Here is a 17479-nt window from a genome sequence, read left to right as displayed (position 1 = left end):
TGTAACACAAAACAGGCATTTTTAATATATAAAATCATGTACATTCTAGGTAGTATACAATATATTTAGAGTAAATAAAATAAACACCATATAAAGAAAATAAAAGACCATAGAAAAATAGACCTGCTCTTGTATGCAATGTTTGGAAAACAAACAAAATGTTTATTATAAAGTAAAAGACCTGTATTTAGCTGTACTGACTACAAATATATAGTATGTAACAAGTGCAAAAAGGACAATTCCATAATTTCTGTTTAAAATCAAAACTTTTAAAGTTTATATAAAAGTTTCATTTATGCTTCCTGCTCACTGACCAGCACCAGATTTAAAGAAATAAAAGACTGTATCAGGGATGGCACACCTGCCTACGACCCTGAATCCTAAGGCGATAACATGAACGTCCATCACATGATCTCATCTGCTCCCGTTCCCTGGAGACACCAGGTCACGGTAGAATGGACGACGCCAGAACTCCCGCAGGGTGGGAACGTACGTGTTGTTCTTGGTCTTGGAGTAACACTTCTTAAATAGCTGCAAGAAAATGAATGTCATGACAGATGTGAACACACTAGCTGTCTGTGTTGTATAAAGCACTGTAGTAAAATATTAATACAAGACTTACCCTTCCTTTCACATTCTGAATAGCTTCATCTTCTGAATCAATAATAATGTCATCAGTGGTTTGATTTCGAGAAGAGTTCCTTTCTGAAGGAATATGATAAGATTGATCAATAGTAGCTATGTAGAACATTGAGAAATATACATGGCTTTAATTTGATTTTTGCAGTTTTGTGTAATTGTGAAAAACATGAACTCAGTTCTTGAGCTCTTTATAAATGAGCTGTAGACGATTTTGCTAAAATATAATGAGGTTAAAATCAGGAAAAGCAATGTGAAGATGTGACTATGCTTAATGAATCGACAGATTTAGTTTCAACTGGGAAATGATGGTAACAAAATCTCTGATCCTATACCAACTGAAATGGATCATAAACAGGAAAGAAACTAGTAACCTAAATCATTTATACCACCTTACCAGGAGTATTATGCTCATCTTGCTATTTACAGATGAAACAAACGAGTTGTAAAATGAATAGATTTTTCTATATTGATAAATTGAAAGAAAGATGGACAGGAGTTAAATGGGGAAGCATTCTCCACGACAAGATACCATTAGGTAGATTTTAGACAGAGATCACATTGTGTCATTCACACAAATCAACTTCGAGTTTTCCGACTTAGTAAAATCTTAATCTAGTGGTGGGAGAACTGCTGTGGATTCTTAGTTACCTGAACTAGCCATCCTTACTTGGACTTCCTTAGTTACAAGAGGTATGATAGGAGAGACAGCAGAGGTTCTACATGGGGGGGATACAATAGGCAGTTAATGTTACTTGGGACACAACACAATGTTAAACATCACAGAACACTACTAACATTTGTATTAAATGGTTCTTTATTTATTCTTCTCAGTCATCATCTAATGCAGAAAACACTTAAGAGAAGTTCCCCTTACTGCTGATCAGTCACACTGCTCAGGTGCTTCTGGGGGGTCAACATGTTACTGAGCTTCCTTTTCCGGGTCACGCTGTTACCATTTCTTCCTCTGGACACACCGTTGATGGCTTGGTCTCTTGGAGACTTTGTAGCCTGTTCCTCACCGACCGAGGCGTTCAACAGCACGGGTTGAGTGACATCTCGGATATCCAGTCGTGTGACGACGACGCGAAGCTCACACTTCATACAGGAAGCAAGGTTAGAAGGCGGGCCACTGTCTCCCGGTGAGCTGCCGCCTGGTGTTGCCTTGGAAGCCTTACAGGTGTCATCGAGCCCATCTCTTCTTTTCCTGTCTCCACACAATTCTTTCCTGGGGGTGTCCTGTTCCAAAATGGATACTGTGTTGTCATTGGCTGGAGTGCTTTGTGGGAGGTCTTCCCCAGATATCGAGCCAATAACAGGTGCGATTGGTGGTCTAGTTTCTCTCCTCTGCCCAATTTTCGATCTCTGTGTTGATAGACCAGGGCTCGGGACCCAGTTTGCTGCTGTTGTAGATCCTGATTGGTGGGATGGGTGTTGTACTCTGCCAGAAGGAGGTAAGGAAAGGGAAGATAAAATGGAATCTCCGGTGGACGAGGGAATAGATGCTGAGGGTGCAACCACCCGCGTGATGCAAACGACAACAGGGAAAATGGTGTTGTGGGAAGACACAGACAAAGAGAAACAGAGAAAAAAATACAATCAGAAAAGGCACCGCGTCATTTTGTTCTACACAAACGTTTTGACCTGAGACAAATCACTCATGTCCTCACTGCGCTCACCAGCTGGGTCCAGGTGGCCCAAGCATCTCTCGTGCTTCAGCAGAGTCCTGAGGAGCTGTGGCTGAGACGCAGCACGCGCACACTCTTCCAGGACTGCAGGGGCGCCAGCGAGCCACGACGCAGTCTGAAACACGCACAAGACACCACCAACTGAAGCAGAGTGCAGAACACTCACTGTAGCACCACACTGATGCAGCATTAGTGCAAAAAGTCAAGTGTACATTTAGCTTAGCCCTTCACGTCTGGGTTCTTAGATATATAAAAAATGTCAGACTGTTCTGTAATTGTTTACAGTTAGAACTCTGATGGGCAATGTCTTTTTATATATTGATTGATGACTGATCCCTGCCGGTTACGGTCTGGCTTGACGTTGGGGAAAATGAGTCTTAGGTCAGTATGATGGATGTTTTCCCAGAACTGAACTGCAGAACGGTGCATATATATATATATATATATATATATATATATATATATATATATATATACACACACACACACCAGTATTAACTCAATAATGCATTGCACAAATTTGGCCTTTAAAACTGGTTTAAGATGTATGAATCAATGGTCAGTTAGCCAGACTGAAGGCAGCCGACCTCGGTGAGGTCTGGGACAGGCAGGAGCTGGTCCAGTCTGGTGAGGAACTCCCACAGCAGCTTCTCCAGAGCGGTCTCGTAATGAGGCCCGTACTGAGAGTCGAAGTCCTCCTGCAAACAGATTAAAGCGAGCACGTGTGTAGATGAGATTGTGTGCGCGAGTGTAAGGAAAGATCAAAGGAACTGAATCTACAGATTTAGCATAGTCTTATTCAAGCCTACTGATTTGTCCTGACATACAGGCAACGCAGGGAACTACTGTAAGAATTCTCTCACCTGGAAGAATCGTCTTCTTTCCTCTGGGTTCTTAAGCAAAGTCTGAACCAGGCTGTGGAAATTCTTCACAGCCATCTGGACTTTCTGATCCTTCCCCTGGAACAGATGGAAAACAGAATTTACTGGCTGAGAACCATCAAAAACTATTAGAACTCAGAGAGACAAACGGTGAAACTAGAGACTCACTTTTCCTACAGGCAGGGTGGGAGCACGTAGTCTCTTTAAGTGAGACAGAATTAACTCAGGGTCAGGAGACTGTGATGCACCGAGCTGTTCCAGGATCAGCTAAAGACATAACACTCAACATCAGCTTCGTTTTCAAAATCCATATAAAAACTTGAACTAGAGAACGATTAGCAAATTCCTAAGTCCAGATCATGGAACTCCAAAAGTAGCCAAGCAATCAGGTTATGATTCAAATCATAGTAGACTCAAGTTACAAGACCATTCAACTACTGGACTTGATTGTGTGGTACAGACAGGACAGGAAAAGACAAAACCGGGCCTCGTCCTCACCCGCGCCTGCAGACCCACGACCAGCTTTGCCTGATGTCTGTAACTCAGCAGTCCAGGTACCGTCTCCGATACTGATGTCACGAACTCCTCCAGCTTCCCGTAGTGCATCGCGTCACGCTGCTGCATCACCTTCCACATGGCCGCGGAGACCAGTCTTAGGGGCGGGGCCAACAGACGAAGGGAGGCGACAGGTACAGTTTCACCTGACCGGACACAATCAGACACAGATCGAAATGTGGTTATTGAAGCTGCCCAGCACATCGGAGTACCTGGTGGGCTATTAAATAGCCAACCATGTAATCTTATTAACTGAAATTGACTGGACATTTAACCATCTTAACACAGTAACTAACTATGCCAGTTTGCTATCTAGACGTATGGTATTGGAGTTGGACAATTGATCTAATTACTAGGGATGTGTTAATAAACATAGCTATCTAAATATCTGGCTTCTTAAATCAGTTATTAATTTGAAAGGTTGACTTACCGTTATTCATTTCGCGACTTCTAGCTAACCTAACTATGATTCTGTGCCAAATATTTATTCTAAGCGTGTCCAGCTATAGTTATATAAACGCATGAATTATTTATTAAAATTAAAGATCGAAGTGCTAAAATTAAAAAATATTCTAGATTGCCTAGCTGTTGTATTTTAACGTTAACACCAAACGCCCTTTTCGCGCCGCGGCAAACAACTAGGAACTACTTCCGGTAAAACGTCATACTTCTTCCGTGTTCCAATAACTACAGGCCTACGTGCGCACTCCGTGTGTACGTTTGTGTACTTCGTGTCGAGTGGCAGAAATGTGCACTTAAATCCACATAATTTACTCATAGGCTATTACTCAAATAGCGTAATTTTAAATGTAGTTTAAAGTAGTTACGCTACTGAATATTCCTGAATGTGTAAAAAGCTTCTTTATATATTTTAGTGCTAAAATAGAAATATAAATTTGACTTTTAAATGATCCATCTGTCGTTTTCAAAATGAATGTCTAATGAAAAAACAGGGACTATATTTCAACGGCATACAGTTGTTTTGGGCTCAGTGTACTGTATGTTTATATCCAGTTTATGTTGACAGGGAATTTGAACCTCCACCCCGTGCATTATCAGACAGCCTGCTGGACTTTACTCTCTGACATCTATAACTGAATCACTCATTTCAGACCAAAGTCAAGAGACATGGAACAGGCCTTGGGGCAGGCCCAACAACACACAGCTACTTTGCTACAGATTCACCACTTCTCTTGATACCTAGTATAAGAGAATATATAACATATAGGTAGTCTTTAGAAAGTCAAAATAATCTTGGATCACTGAGCTCACCAGAATGGAAACAACATCTTCACTGATTAAGTGAGTTTTATGTTTTTGCTTTTACTTCATTCCGTAAATAAATTTACCATGTTTGTACATACATGCTCCGGACATACATGCGTGATTCCTATACTGTTACGGATTATATTAGTTTTTCTAAATCAGTGAATAGTCTGGGCTCTGTCCTCATGCCAATATATAACTATTTCAAGTTAAGATGAAATATCGGTTATAATGTATCAATTTATTCAAGATCACATGTTAATCTACTGCATTTTTCATGCTGTGTTTTATAAAATGTTTTTTTCAAATGTCAGTCTTGATCCAACTGGTTTGGTTTAATAGCTTTCAACAAAAGTTCAGTACAAGATGGACACTTTGACCACAGAACGTTCAAACTTTCTCACGAGTTTTCATCAGATCTTTTCCACAGTTAATGTGCCGTCTGTCCCCAAACCCCGTCCAGGTCTGTGTCCCGGCGGGTATGGTCTCCTCCTCAGAGGCCGTTCAGGGTGTGCTCCTGGAACCGAGAGATCAGGAAGGGAGTTACTGCTGCATCCTTACAGGAGCTGCAAGAGAAGGTGAGTGTCAATTCACAAGTGACCAATAAGGGACCACAGTGCTGACAAGACATGTTTTCAAGTGCATTTTTAGCTAGTGTGCATTTTAAAATAGTGTAGTGACCTACCCTAAAAGTAAAGAAAACTTAAAGAGTAAAATTATGAGTAGAATAAATCTGAATCTGATTCATACGTGCGTCATTTAGGTGTGCCCAGTTTGGTATGGTGTGCACAAGTGCTCTTACATGATTGGGTGTGTGTTGGCTAGGCAGCTCACGCTCTGCAGATCCCTAGCCCGGTGTCTCTGGTGTGTGAGGAGGACGGCACCGAGGTGGATTCAGAAGAGTTCCTCATGGCAATGCCAGACAACACGGTGCTCATGGGCATGGAGCCGGGGCAGGCCTGGAGACCCCATCCTGTAGGTACGCGTGCGAGTGTGTGGGTCTTCAAAGGTGTGCATGTTTCAGTACTGTCTGTGTGTGTGTGTATGCCAGTTTTCTTATTATTTTTACTATAGTGCATGTTGTTTGTGTGTGTGTATACATTTAAAATACAAATGTATTATTTGCAGTTAGGTCAGAGAAGCGGTTCCATCAAACCAGCTGACTGCAAGCCCCGAACTGGTCGTGACATCGCCCAGGTGACCTTTGACCTTTACCGTCTGAACCCAAAGGACACATTTGGCTCCCTGAGCGTGAAGGCCAAGTTCAAGGGACTGTACTCCATCGGTGCCGACTTCCAGTGCCTGGGGCCCAAGAAAGTGCTCAGGTGAGAACCTTAGGAAGCCTGTTCGTCTCTTGAACGGTAGGGTTGTCCGTGACTTCTACATGATTACATTTATTTTATCTTTGGTTCTAAAGAGCTCTGAGTTCACATGCAGAATCAGTTCATTCTGTCGATCAAATGTATTTATCAACTAACCAGATGATTGAAATATATATTAAAAACTGAATATATTATTTTCTGATATTATTTGTATTGACAGAGAGACCCTCAGAATGATCTCCACTTTACTTCAAGCAGCGGGTCACATGTTGATCACTTCAGCCACTGTGATTCGCCGAATAATTCAGGGGGCGGACCTCTTGCAAGTTCAGCATGATACCATGCAGAAAGATTACTGGAACTGACTGTTTTTATGAGGAAATCAACAGCTCTTGCTTTGTGAATACAACTTATTTTAAGGATTCAGTATTCTTCAATCTGTATTTCAGTATCAGTCTGACAGACCTGCTTAACAGGTTTGTCACAAACTACAGAAAAATATGATGGACATCTCAGTAAAATGCAGTCCAAAACCAACCTTATTTGGTATCCAGGAAATCTCTTCCATGCAACAATGGAAATACAGACAAAAATTTAAATTGTATGTATGATTACCGTATTATCTATTTCATTTGTTTATTTAAAAATTGTTTAGCAGTTTGAGTTAAAATGTCATTGTAACCAAGGGGAAATTGCATTGTAACCAAAAGAAAGCATTTTCTAGAAACAAGTACAAAAATCTTCACAAACAAAAAGGGTTTTTTGTAATCATGTCCATAATATCAATCAAATGCATAGAATACAAAATGTAAAATTCAAGCTTTTTGTGTAATTATGGTCCTAAGAGTAAAAACACAAAGCCAACAAAACACGACTCAGCCAAAATTATTTAAAAAAAGGAACACAATTTTAACACAATAAATAATTCTAATAACATTTTTAAAATAAATATAATTTCTTCTTTTTTAAAGCAAAGCTTTAACAGTACCGTGGATGGGAAATCTTAGCCACATTCATGCAATTTTAAAATTTCAAAAAGAAACAAACCTTCATAAAAAGAAGCAAAAACTGAAGTGCATCGAATGACAAACTTAATTCGTATTGTCTATGCAAACATAAACATAAACTTAATTCTTAACTCCATTATTACCTCAATGAGAACACCAAAACACTACATATAAACAAAGATCACGGGGCTCTCCAGTGCCTGGGCTAAGCAAATGGTTTTGAATTTCTTTTTTGTGGTCATAAAGATAACCTAAGTTGTATTGGCAAAATGAAATACATTATATATATTTATATATTGTATTAAGGGTTTGTATGCAGCACCAGATTGTATAAATGCATCAGTGGTAATAAACACTAGACATGAGACAGAGAAAACTTTAAGAAAGATTCATTATATACCTTATGGCAGTCATGTAGAGTCCAGACCCTACTTTTCTGTTAATCTAAACACTCATACATCATATCTAACATTACAATTACCCTTGGGTCAAAGGTCACCACCTGCCAGTCCTGAAGAACTTGGCGTGTATAAGCCATCCCATGTCCTGATCTCACCCTCTCCTGTCCCATTACTGGATTGGGACACCACCAGACTGAAACCAGCGTCTACTCCCTCAGGACCCGCCCTGCTCCGTCCACCCCGCCCCCTCTCCTCTACTCCCTCAGGACCCGCCCTGCTCCGTCCACCCCGCCCCCTCTCCTCTACTCCCTCAGGACCCGCCCTGCTCCGGCCGGTCCGCCCACCTCTCCTCTGCTGCTTTGTGAGGCCCGCGATTATGCGCTCCCTGTTCTCCGAGCTCATCCAGCGCATGTTGGAGTGTTTGATGTGGTAGCGTGTGTCCCCGAACCACTGCACGATCTCCGTCCGCGTCAGGCCCGACTTCCTCTGGAGGACTGTGTAGTCATCGCTGCTGGGCCACTGGCAGCGTAGGAAGCTCTGTCTGAGCACTTCCAGCTGCTCCTTGGTCTTCTTGCGGAGGTAGGGCTCAGGCCCGGCGCTGGGGGCGTGGCCTTGCAGGAAGGATGGAGAGGGAGAGGAGGAGGAGGGAGAGGGGGAAGGGCCTACTGAAAGGTCTACGTCAATCTCCTGTTGTTCGTGTTTAACGGACGTGTGACTATGGCCAAACTCCAGGCCTTCACCCTCTCCCTCTTTCCCTGGATCTGACATACTGACCCCCTCCACTAGGGGGCCCTGCTTACCTTCCAGTTCAAACTCAAGTCCCGCCCCCGAGCCAATAGTGTCGCTGGCTTCATACAGGCTGCCGCCTTCCAATCGCCTTCGTAACCTACCCAGGAGCTGCTGTGGTCGACTCCGCCTTCCCTCCCCAGCTAACCAACCCCGGCCGCTCCTGCGAAGCTGGTAACGGCTGTCGGCGAACCATTTGCGGATCTCGTGGCGGCCGAGGCCGGTCACGCGCTGCAGGCGCTGGACCTCGGCCTCCGTGGGCCAGTTCCTGTGGACGAAACTGCGTCGGAGCAACATGAGCTGAGCTTTAGACTTCTTCCGCAGTGGGGTGGCGGGGGCACGGCAGGGCTCCGGCCTGGGCGGGTACGTCAGGGCCGTGTACTGCGCCGTGCTGCCGTGGTGGCCGTGGGCATCAGGCTGCGGTGGGCACATGTACACGTCGGGACTCTGGAGCTCAGCTCCGCCAGGAGGCGAGTGGTTCGTGTCACAGTGGGCCTGAGGAGGGATTCTGTGTGGGGACGAGTGCTTGAAAGCGCTGGTGTGAAGAGCTTCTGGTCTGTACTCAAAATGCTGTTCCAAACCGTTGGTGTACTGATTACTGGTACCGTGCTGTAGAAAAGCACTGATGCTGTAGTCACTGGCACAGTGCTGAAATAAGCCCTTGCCACGGTCCGCTGCGTGACGCGTCTGCTCTGAATAGGCGTCCCTGGCGGCTGCCCGTCTAAAACCCTGATGCGGCGCCTCCTGCCCACGTGTTCTCTTGTGCGGCGAAGAGTCCCGCGTCTCGTCTTCGCCGCCATCGTCCTCGAGGCCCTCGGCGGTGGGGCCTCTGCACATGCGGCGCAGACGCAGGCGGGTCTGGTGGATGTCGGCGTCGGCCCAGCTGATGCCGTAGCGCACGCGCTGCATCATGAACCACACCTTGACGCGGTCCGGCGACAGCGAGCAGCGGCGGGCGAGGGCCCCGGCCTCCTGCTCCGTGGGGTACGGGAAGGCGTTGAAGGCTTCCACCAGCTCCGCAACGCCGTCCAGCTCGCGCGTCTGCTCCGAGCGCACCCACACCAGCTTCAGCCCCTCGGACACCAGCGGCAGACACACCAGCGGCGTCCGGTTGAGGCCGGCTGAGCCAAACGAGGCAGAGTCCTCACTTTGGTTTCCTTTGGTAGACCCTGAAGAGGATGAGGCCTTCCTCCGAGGCAGAATGGAGACGGGGGATGTGCTTTTGGTGACCTCGGCAGTGGTTCTGTTTACCACAGCATCTTTCCGCTCTGGTACCTGGTTCTCTGCAGCACATGCTGTTCTGCTCATCTCTGAGTGTTTGGATGAGGAAAGTGTGGCCCCCTCGGAGGGCACCGACTGTGGAAAGCAAAGGAAACAATGTGGATATGTTCACTGACAGATTGAATGTGTGGTGCTGAAACTACATGCATTAAACCATCAGGCTTAGTTGCAAACAAAAGGAGTACTCTAGAGGCACCATCATAAAAGTAAAGTAATAGGATTTTGGTTTGCAGGGATTCATTAATTCAGGTATTTAAATCAACCAGAAGCCAAAATATGATTTGCCAACTTGACTGGTAACCACTTTAATTGTGATTTTTATACCAGTTTATGTGCATGTGATCATGAACTATAAATTAAAGATGATGTGTTTACCTGAGAGTTAAAACATCTTGAAGTGATTATTACATTTTATTAATGAATGTCAACACACTAAAGGAGCTCCATGAAAGAGCTGTATGCACAAAACAAAGAAGAAATCAATTTCTGTATTCATTTAATTGCCTTTATTACCTGGACCTTTATTCAAAGCAGAAGGCAAAGAGAAGATTCAGTAAATTGATTATTACCATATACTTATCTTTACAACAACTTTTCAGTGCGAAAAACAAACAACACCTGCCTTTCCAGTTGGAGGGCTGCTTTGTCTTTCTGAGCTTGGGTCCACACATATAACCTGGACAACACCCTCCTGTCCTCTGTCGTGTCCCTCATCGTTTAGCGAGCTCGGCCCAGGCAGGGTGGTGACGGGATGGCTGGAGTGTAGATGCTGGCTCAGACCGCAGACGTCGGACGCTTTGTAGCCACAAATCCGACAGCCGTAGTCCTCCGTGCCTGCACTCTCCCCCCTACCCTCGTCTCCGTGGGTCTCCTCCACACTCATAATAAGCACTTCCCGGCTGTCCGGGTCCTGCCATGAACCGTCTGGTGCCTGACGCGGCTCCATTGCAACCTGCAGAGATGAAAAACAAAAGTCTTCATGTAGTTTTTAAACATTTAAATAATATTTAAATTATTTAATAGATAAATAGTTAGGCTTTATGCGTCTAAAAATTGGTCGATAATATTCGCAGCTGTCTAACTGTCCTGCAGACAGTAGCGTTATTCACATGCTTGTCGGAACAAAGGCATTTAGCTCTCTAGCTAGCTAGCTGGCTATAACTGCACTTCATAATCTACATGAAGCTGTATAAAACTAGGACAAGTTTAACTACAAACTCTTTACTGTCCAGGAGATAAAGACGACTGCTGGATGCTAATGAAGCCATAACGTTCCTTGGCTAAGCACACTCGCCTCGGATCGCGGCTGTCAGTCTCAATGTTTGGTTTGTCGCATCTTCGATCCGTGAAAACAGAAACACTGAACTGGTGCAGCTTTCAAAATAAAAGCCCGCAAGAATGAATAGGTAGACTATACAAAATACGTACTTTATGTTGATTATTTTTTTATTATACTCCTTGCAGAACTCTTGTCTCACGTTTACTTTTCCCGCAAACTATATCTTGAACAAAAATACATTGTTACTTTAGCACTTGACATGAATGTTTAAAAGCAGTAACATGAACTGCCTTCTGTTGGATGGCTATCACGTGGCTCAGAATATCATCCGAGTCATCCTAAAAAATCGCTAAGGTCAGGCAGAACTTGGTGACTCATGTGACCAAAGGTTAGGTCTTACCCACCATAAATGTACCTTCATTATCCCTTTATCCATTTACAGAGAATTGCAGTTAGAAAGATCAGTTGGACAACATCAGTGGAACTGATTTTTTTTACCTTTATTATTTGAATAGGATAGAAATAAACACATTAAATAAAGAGGAAATGCTAGACCTGAGTTCTACATAACATCAGATTCTCTTCATAACCCAGAAACACTTTGTCAGAGGGAAGAATACATATTCAATTTCCTCTGGAGTGTAAAGCCAGAATCCAGTCAAAAGGCCCAGTAAGCCCATTATTATAGTCACTCCAAATTTAAGATTGATTTAACAAATTCACATCAGGACCTCCCTTCCTTTGTATATTCATGGGTGAAATATTGCCTGGTTTCTGAGTGGATTGAATAACTGTCTTCCTTTCAGCAAAGAAAATGACAGGCACATACTGAGAGAGTTTGCAAAGCTCGTGAGGTGGATGTTAACATAAAAACACCTGCAATTGCTTAAATATTTTTAGAAAACCAATTGTGCAGACACAGCTCATTAGTAAAATATGCAGAATATGTATTATGTTCTACTTTGCAATGTAGCCATGTATGCAGAAATTAAATATGTCTTTGGTACTATTTGGTTACATGTAGCTAATGAAATACATTCATTTAAAATGATACAGTTATTCATCTGTTTAAAAGTTTAAGCAAGTACTCAGAACATGGTGATGTTTTAGTTACAAAAAGGTCAACGTGATAAAAGATCCTGAGAAGGCAGCTGTGTGGTGAAAGGGGAAAAACAGGAGCTGATAAATGACAAAAGTAGAATGTGTTGACATACCAACGAGCGAGCCACACACACACACACACACACACACACACACCTGAGAGAGGGACAGAGCGAGTGATTAGTGCCACCTGCTGGACTTTACACAGTTTAAAGAATCATGTTGGGAGTTTTATTATTCATAAAATATTGTTATTGTAACATATATGTAATAAATCAGCATCCAGTACAGAAAATACAGGAAGGAAAACAGTTCAGAAGTCTTCGATTCCTCAGAACTTTTAGGCAAATTACAATCTGCCTTAAGAGTTTCAAGCATGAGTGTAATCATGTAATGAGCAGTCCTGGAGTTAGCCTGACGTAGACCGACAATTTCACTGGATTGTCGAAGGTTTTCTTTTACTTTTAAAATCCAAAAGAATATAATGAATATAATTAGATAATTACAGACAAGCTTCAAGGAAGTTTTAATTTTAACTGAAATTTAAGTTACTCTTAACTTAATTATTTATAAAACTGCAAAATTAGACATATTAATGGATAAAAACTAAATATGTAATAATTGTAAAATATTCCCAAATCCCTACAGTTATTTTAAAATAAGGACTTAAATGAATTGATGTCACACTAATGATATGCACTTGTCAAAAATCTGTTCCTTCTTTGCCATAGATTGTTGAATATATTCATTAAATTTCATTTAGTCATTACAGACGAGATGACACAGGTAATATGATGAATGGAGCTGAGTTTTTGCCTTTATAATTATAACAGGGACAAAAAAATGGGTAGAGTTTCTCAGTGAAGGACTGACCAGTGAAAGAGTAGATATGAGACCTGGCCTCCACATCATAAAAGGAGACCAGACCCTCCTCATAATCCACAAACACGCCCAAAACATGGGGCTTTTCCCTCAGGTTGAGGGGGACAGAGAAATCAGCACAAGCTTTAAACTCGATCCCGTTCCTCAGACATACGGTCCAGTACCCATTCGGAGGGGTCAGTGTAATCTGCCCCTTCCTGTTAACAGACTCACTGGCCACTCCTACATCCCACTCAGTCTTCCCCTTGACCTGAACCTCATAGTAAAATCTCCCTGATGAAAACCCCTCCTTTCCCAGGACAATGGCATACATGTCAAATCTCTTTGGGTTGTCAGGGAGATTCTGTTTTGTGTCTCCACATGTCACTATTTTCCCATCTTCAGACAGGACGAGGTAGCGGTTAGCAGTGTCAGGATCCAGAATCACATCCACTGAGAGAAACAGTGATATGAATGCACAGAAGACACATTTGCTGCAGTAGTGTAGTGCAGATCTCTACATTTTAATGCTGTAAAAATCTAACTCAATACAATTTAACAAAATAAAGAGAGAAAAGACCAGAAGTCACACTGTACCTGCATACTGTTCAATCATGTCCAGCTCTGTGGAGACTAATTTCCATAAAAAATATTTAAAAGAAACCGCTTTAATTTTGGACTCCAGTGAAGCGACTTAACAGATAAAACATCTCAATAATAAGTAATTTCATAAAGTAATAATTTCTTTTCTACTTTGGATCAAACAAAATATTTTTTCTGTTACAGACCTATGCCTGGTAAATGTCAAATGTAAAAGTTTCTCACCTGTGTCTCTCAGTTTTTCATTCAGTCTTTTGCTAATTCTATCATTCAGCGTCTTCTGCAGATAGGACAAAACTCTTCTCACATTCTCTATGCTCAGACGGATGTCAATACTGATGTCAGTCCAGTTTTTGGTTTGTGGAGGGTTGCATACAGTTGGGTAGATCTACAGTACAGCAGAAGAGAGGAGAAACCCCTCAGCATGGGGAGGGTTGTCCTGTGATGTGCTGTGTTGTCTCTGAGCAGAGAAAGGAACACTGACCTGTAGGAGGTGGATGTGGTCCTCAGTGTGGGAGAGCTGCTCCAGCTCACCGTCTCTCCTCTTTAGTTCAGTGATCTCCTGCTCCAGGGCTTTAATGAGTCCTTCAGCCTGCCTCTCTGCTGCTTTCTGCTTCTCCTCCATCACCTGAAGCAGCTCAGCCTGGCTTCTCTCAATGGAGCGCACCAGAGCAGTGAAGATCTCAGCATTGTCTGCAATCTCTCTCTCTGTGCCTTTCTAATGGAAGAAGAATACTTGAATGAAACAAAGTGTTAAATCTATATTTCTGTTAAATCACATTAGAACAACTTGTAGTAGATATGAAGGTTTTGACCCACCTTTCTGAGCGCTACTGAGTGTTTGATCTGGTCAATCTTCTTCAGTCTCTCTTGGATCATCTGCTGTACTTCTGACTGTGTCTTCCACAGTTGTGTCTATGGGAAGAAAGAATATATAAATGTATTTTTTTAACATTCAATTAGTTTTATTACTCTTGCTCACTGGAGTCAGATTGGTTGATGATGTGTAATTACGCTCTAGTCCTGATGATGCCTGTAACGGGCAGGGTGAGCAACTTAAAAAGGAAGCGATCACGCCAAGTCTCAGGGAAATAGGATGGTTTAATAGAAAGTGTGCAAACCAAAAACCCGTGCATTGTTCCGAATGAAGGAAATAATAACCAGCAGTCAACTGGTACAAAGACAAGACATATATAGACGAACAAACTACCCTCAGGTGAGACGGATCACGGGTCCCGCCCACCTGAGGGACGAACATCACGTGACCAAAAACAGGACCGCTGCCGCTGTAACCGGGGGCGACCGGTAGGGTAAAATCTAAGGGTAAAATCTAACCTCAAGATTTGCTATAAGCAAACATCAAAAATGTAAAAAAAAAAAAAAAAAAGGATAGAAAAATTGGTTTTATATTTGAAAGAGTTCTTGGGAGTATTAATCGCAAGACAAAAGGTTTATGTGGAAACCCTGGAATAAATATAAATAAATAAACGTTGTTGCTCATCTTTCCATATTGGCTGGTGTATTCATTGCAACTGAAAAAGTGATATTTCATTGCGCGTGACGGAATGCGCAGTGAGCCCCGCGATTACAATCCTGTTCTGACGTCATAAAACAATGAACCACTAGAGGGCGGCAGTGACGCGTACGAGGAGCACTCGGGCCCAGCACGGGCGCTATGTCCGCGACATCAGTATTGAAACAGGTTTCAATAAAATGCCGCCACTTCACCCGTCTACATTTAGATACAGCCTTGGTTACAAGTACATCTTTCAGTACAAACATTTAATTATTTAATTAGAATCATTTGTGGGATATTAACATTTTTACATAAGAGTGTTTAAGGTTGATTTCAGTCAGTTTTCTCACCTTTTTCTGTCCACTCTCGTGTTCTACGGGAACTGTCCTGTGAGTCTTGTGGTCTGTCTCAATGCAAAACTGACACACACACATCTTGTCATTTTTACAGAACATCTCCAGGGGTCTCTCATGTTTCTGACATATGTAATCCTCCAGATTCTTCACAGGGTTTATTAGTTTGTGTTTCTTAAGTTTTGTGACGTTATTATGGGGCTCTAGATGAGATTTACAAAATGTCAGACCACAATCCAGACAGGATTTTACAGCCTTCATCTTCACTCCAGTGCAGGTGTCACAAAGAACATCAGGTTTATTGAGGCCACTTTTCTTCTTGAATTGATCCACAACCTCTCTCAGTGTTGTATTAATCTTGAGTTCAGGTCTCTTATTGAATTTCTCTTTACATAATGGACAATGAAAATGTTGACTGTTATCCCAGTAGTCTGTAAGGCAGGTCTTGCAGAAGTTGTGTCCACATGGAGTTGAGACGGGATCAGTTAACGCATCCAGACAGATGGAACACTGGACCTGCTTCTCAGACAGGTGATTTCTGGAATCATGTGTAACTGTGTTTGATAAGATTAGAACAAAAAATGTGAGGAATACTTATAAGTATTTAATTGTTCAACAGTTATTTTCTTAGTTCTTTTTATGTTTACACTTTGCAAATATAATCTAAAGACCGTACGATCAGCTTCCTGACTACCATTCTTCTGTACATAGGACAAAGTTGATGGAAATAAAAAAATTATCAATGTAAAAATGTAAAAATTTTGAAAATTCAGTTTACATTCTGTATGTCAAGAATTTAATTGTGACATTGATCTACTGCAATAAATAACATACCACTGAACCTTTTAAGCACCGTTTAAAGCACTCCACCCTGTAACCGTTAATCTGGTTTGACTGGATATACAGGGCCAAGGGCATCCTGTCTTGTGGGAGCAGGACAACATAGTTTACACAGAGATCCATCTGATCTGGGTTGATTGGGTCCACTTAGCCTCAAACGGTGTGTTCACACTGTTCTTTCTGCTTTCTCTCGGTTGTGGCGATTCTGCCATTGCCTACTATTTAAACTTCTTTATTTGTTTTTAGCAAGAAACAAGACCACACTGTCCTCATACAGAACACAAGAATTATAAGAAAATAATAAGAAAATAATAATAATAAAATCTGCTATTGTAATGAACATTATTTATGGTTACATTGTGATACATTGGTGTGGAGTTTAAACAATTAGTACTTAAACATTTTAAAGTAGTCATTGAGAGATTATATGATAATTTAAGAAAATGTTATTGCTATACATTTTATTGCATAAAAAGTTACATTTCTTACCAGGTATATTGTGTCTTGCCTCAAATGAAGATCACAGGCAAAATATCTACCAGCCAAGAGGTGGCACCCTGATTTATAGTTTCAGATAATAATCTACTTCAGTATGACGAGTCATCACTTAGCAGGAGTAATGTGGGAAAATATATGATGGTAAAAATGTCTCAAATGATAAAATACTTCATCAATAAATGTAAATTACTACAGATATAATAATAATCAAGGAGACTTAGATTTGACCTTTGCTATATGTATATGTGATTCAGCTTCACTGTATGCAGAACATCCCCATACCAGGTTAGACAAACATCACAGACAAAAAGGCTAGCATTATTTACAATAACACAGATGTTGGCACATAATTACAATGTAATTTAACTCCTACAACTCCTTGTGATTTTAGTGAATAATTTGGTAACTAAGTACCATAAGCAATGCTTTAATAAGTATACTCTGCCTGTTTGTTGAGCATATTCAGCCTGTTTAGTGAATGTACTATATTGAGTATACTCAGCCTTTACTCTGTGCTGTGACATATGATATACAATATGAGTTGAGGGATGCCAGAAGTGTAGGAAGCTTTATCTTACATTCCTAATCAATACCCCAAACAAGAA

General features: G+C 42.0%; 4 protein-coding genes across 6 annotated transcripts; 1 reads left to right on the top strand and 3 right to left on the bottom strand.

Annotated features, from left to right (window-relative positions):
* Positions 1-94: 94 nt before the first annotated feature.
* Positions 95-4439, bottom strand: LOC143497865 (uncharacterized). Its single transcript, XM_076993472.1, has 10 exons — positions 4194-4439; positions 3707-3909; positions 3377-3475; positions 3191-3286; positions 2915-3025; positions 2319-2442; positions 1517-2144; positions 1291-1358; positions 623-705; positions 95-531 (listed from the first exon to the last, which is right to left on the bottom strand). Exons 1-10 carry the CDS (start codon positions 4201-4203, stop codon positions 415-417), a joined length of 1539 nt encoding a protein of 512 aa, XP_076849587.1. The 5' UTR covers positions 4204-4439; the 3' UTR covers positions 95-414.
* Positions 4405-6986, top strand: LOC143497870 (lipid transferase CIDEB-like). Of its 3 annotated transcripts, XM_076993481.1 has the most exons (6): positions 4405-4417; positions 4876-5065; positions 5493-5607; positions 5855-6004; positions 6158-6354; positions 6572-6984. In XM_076993481.1, the coding sequence occupies exons 2-6, from the start codon at positions 5040-5042 to the stop codon at positions 6714-6716; spliced, it is 633 nt and encodes a 210-aa protein (XP_076849596.1). In that variant the 5' UTR covers positions 4405-4417; positions 4876-5039; the 3' UTR covers positions 6717-6984. The 3 variants fall into 3 exon arrangements, with proteins under 3 accessions (XP_076849596.1, XP_076849597.1, XP_076849595.1); XM_076993482.1 differs by lacking the exon at positions 4405-4417 and having other exon boundaries at positions 4582-5065; positions 5855-6008; positions 6162-6354; positions 6572-6986; XM_076993480.1 differs by lacking the exon at positions 4405-4417 and having other exon boundaries at positions 4582-5065.
* Positions 6987-7026: 40 nt separating this feature from the next.
* Positions 7027-11159, bottom strand: LOC143497862 (zinc fingers and homeoboxes protein 1-like). The gene is made up of 3 exons (XM_076993470.1): positions 11121-11159; positions 10449-10778; positions 7027-9901 (listed from the first exon to the last, which is right to left on the bottom strand). Exons 2-3 carry the CDS (start codon positions 10770-10772, stop codon positions 7847-7849), a joined length of 2379 nt encoding a protein of 792 aa, XP_076849585.1. The 5' UTR covers positions 10773-10778; positions 11121-11159; the 3' UTR covers positions 7027-7846.
* A 1098-nt stretch (positions 11160-12257) lies between these two features.
* On the bottom strand, positions 12258-16889 carry LOC143497881 (E3 ubiquitin-protein ligase TRIM39-like). The gene is made up of 8 exons (XM_076993497.1): positions 16488-16889; positions 16371-16378; positions 15534-16129; positions 14487-14582; positions 14152-14385; positions 13893-14055; positions 13665-13700; positions 12258-13520 (listed from the first exon to the last, which is right to left on the bottom strand). The coding sequence occupies exons 1-8, from the start codon at positions 16586-16588 to the stop codon at positions 12973-12975; spliced, it is 1782 nt and encodes a 593-aa protein (XP_076849612.1). The 5' UTR covers positions 16589-16889; the 3' UTR covers positions 12258-12972.
* Between the last annotated feature and the right edge of the window lie 590 nt (positions 16890-17479).

The sequence above is a fragment of the Brachyhypopomus gauderio genome, unplaced genomic scaffold (genome assembly GCF_052324685.1).
Source record: "Brachyhypopomus gauderio isolate BG-103 unplaced genomic scaffold, BGAUD_0.2 sc114, whole genome shotgun sequence".
Classification (NCBI taxonomy): domain Eukaryota; kingdom Metazoa; phylum Chordata; class Actinopteri; order Gymnotiformes; family Hypopomidae; genus Brachyhypopomus; species Brachyhypopomus gauderio.
The sequence above is the reverse complement of the archived record's forward strand: the minus strand, read 5'-3'. Positions and strand labels throughout refer to the sequence as shown.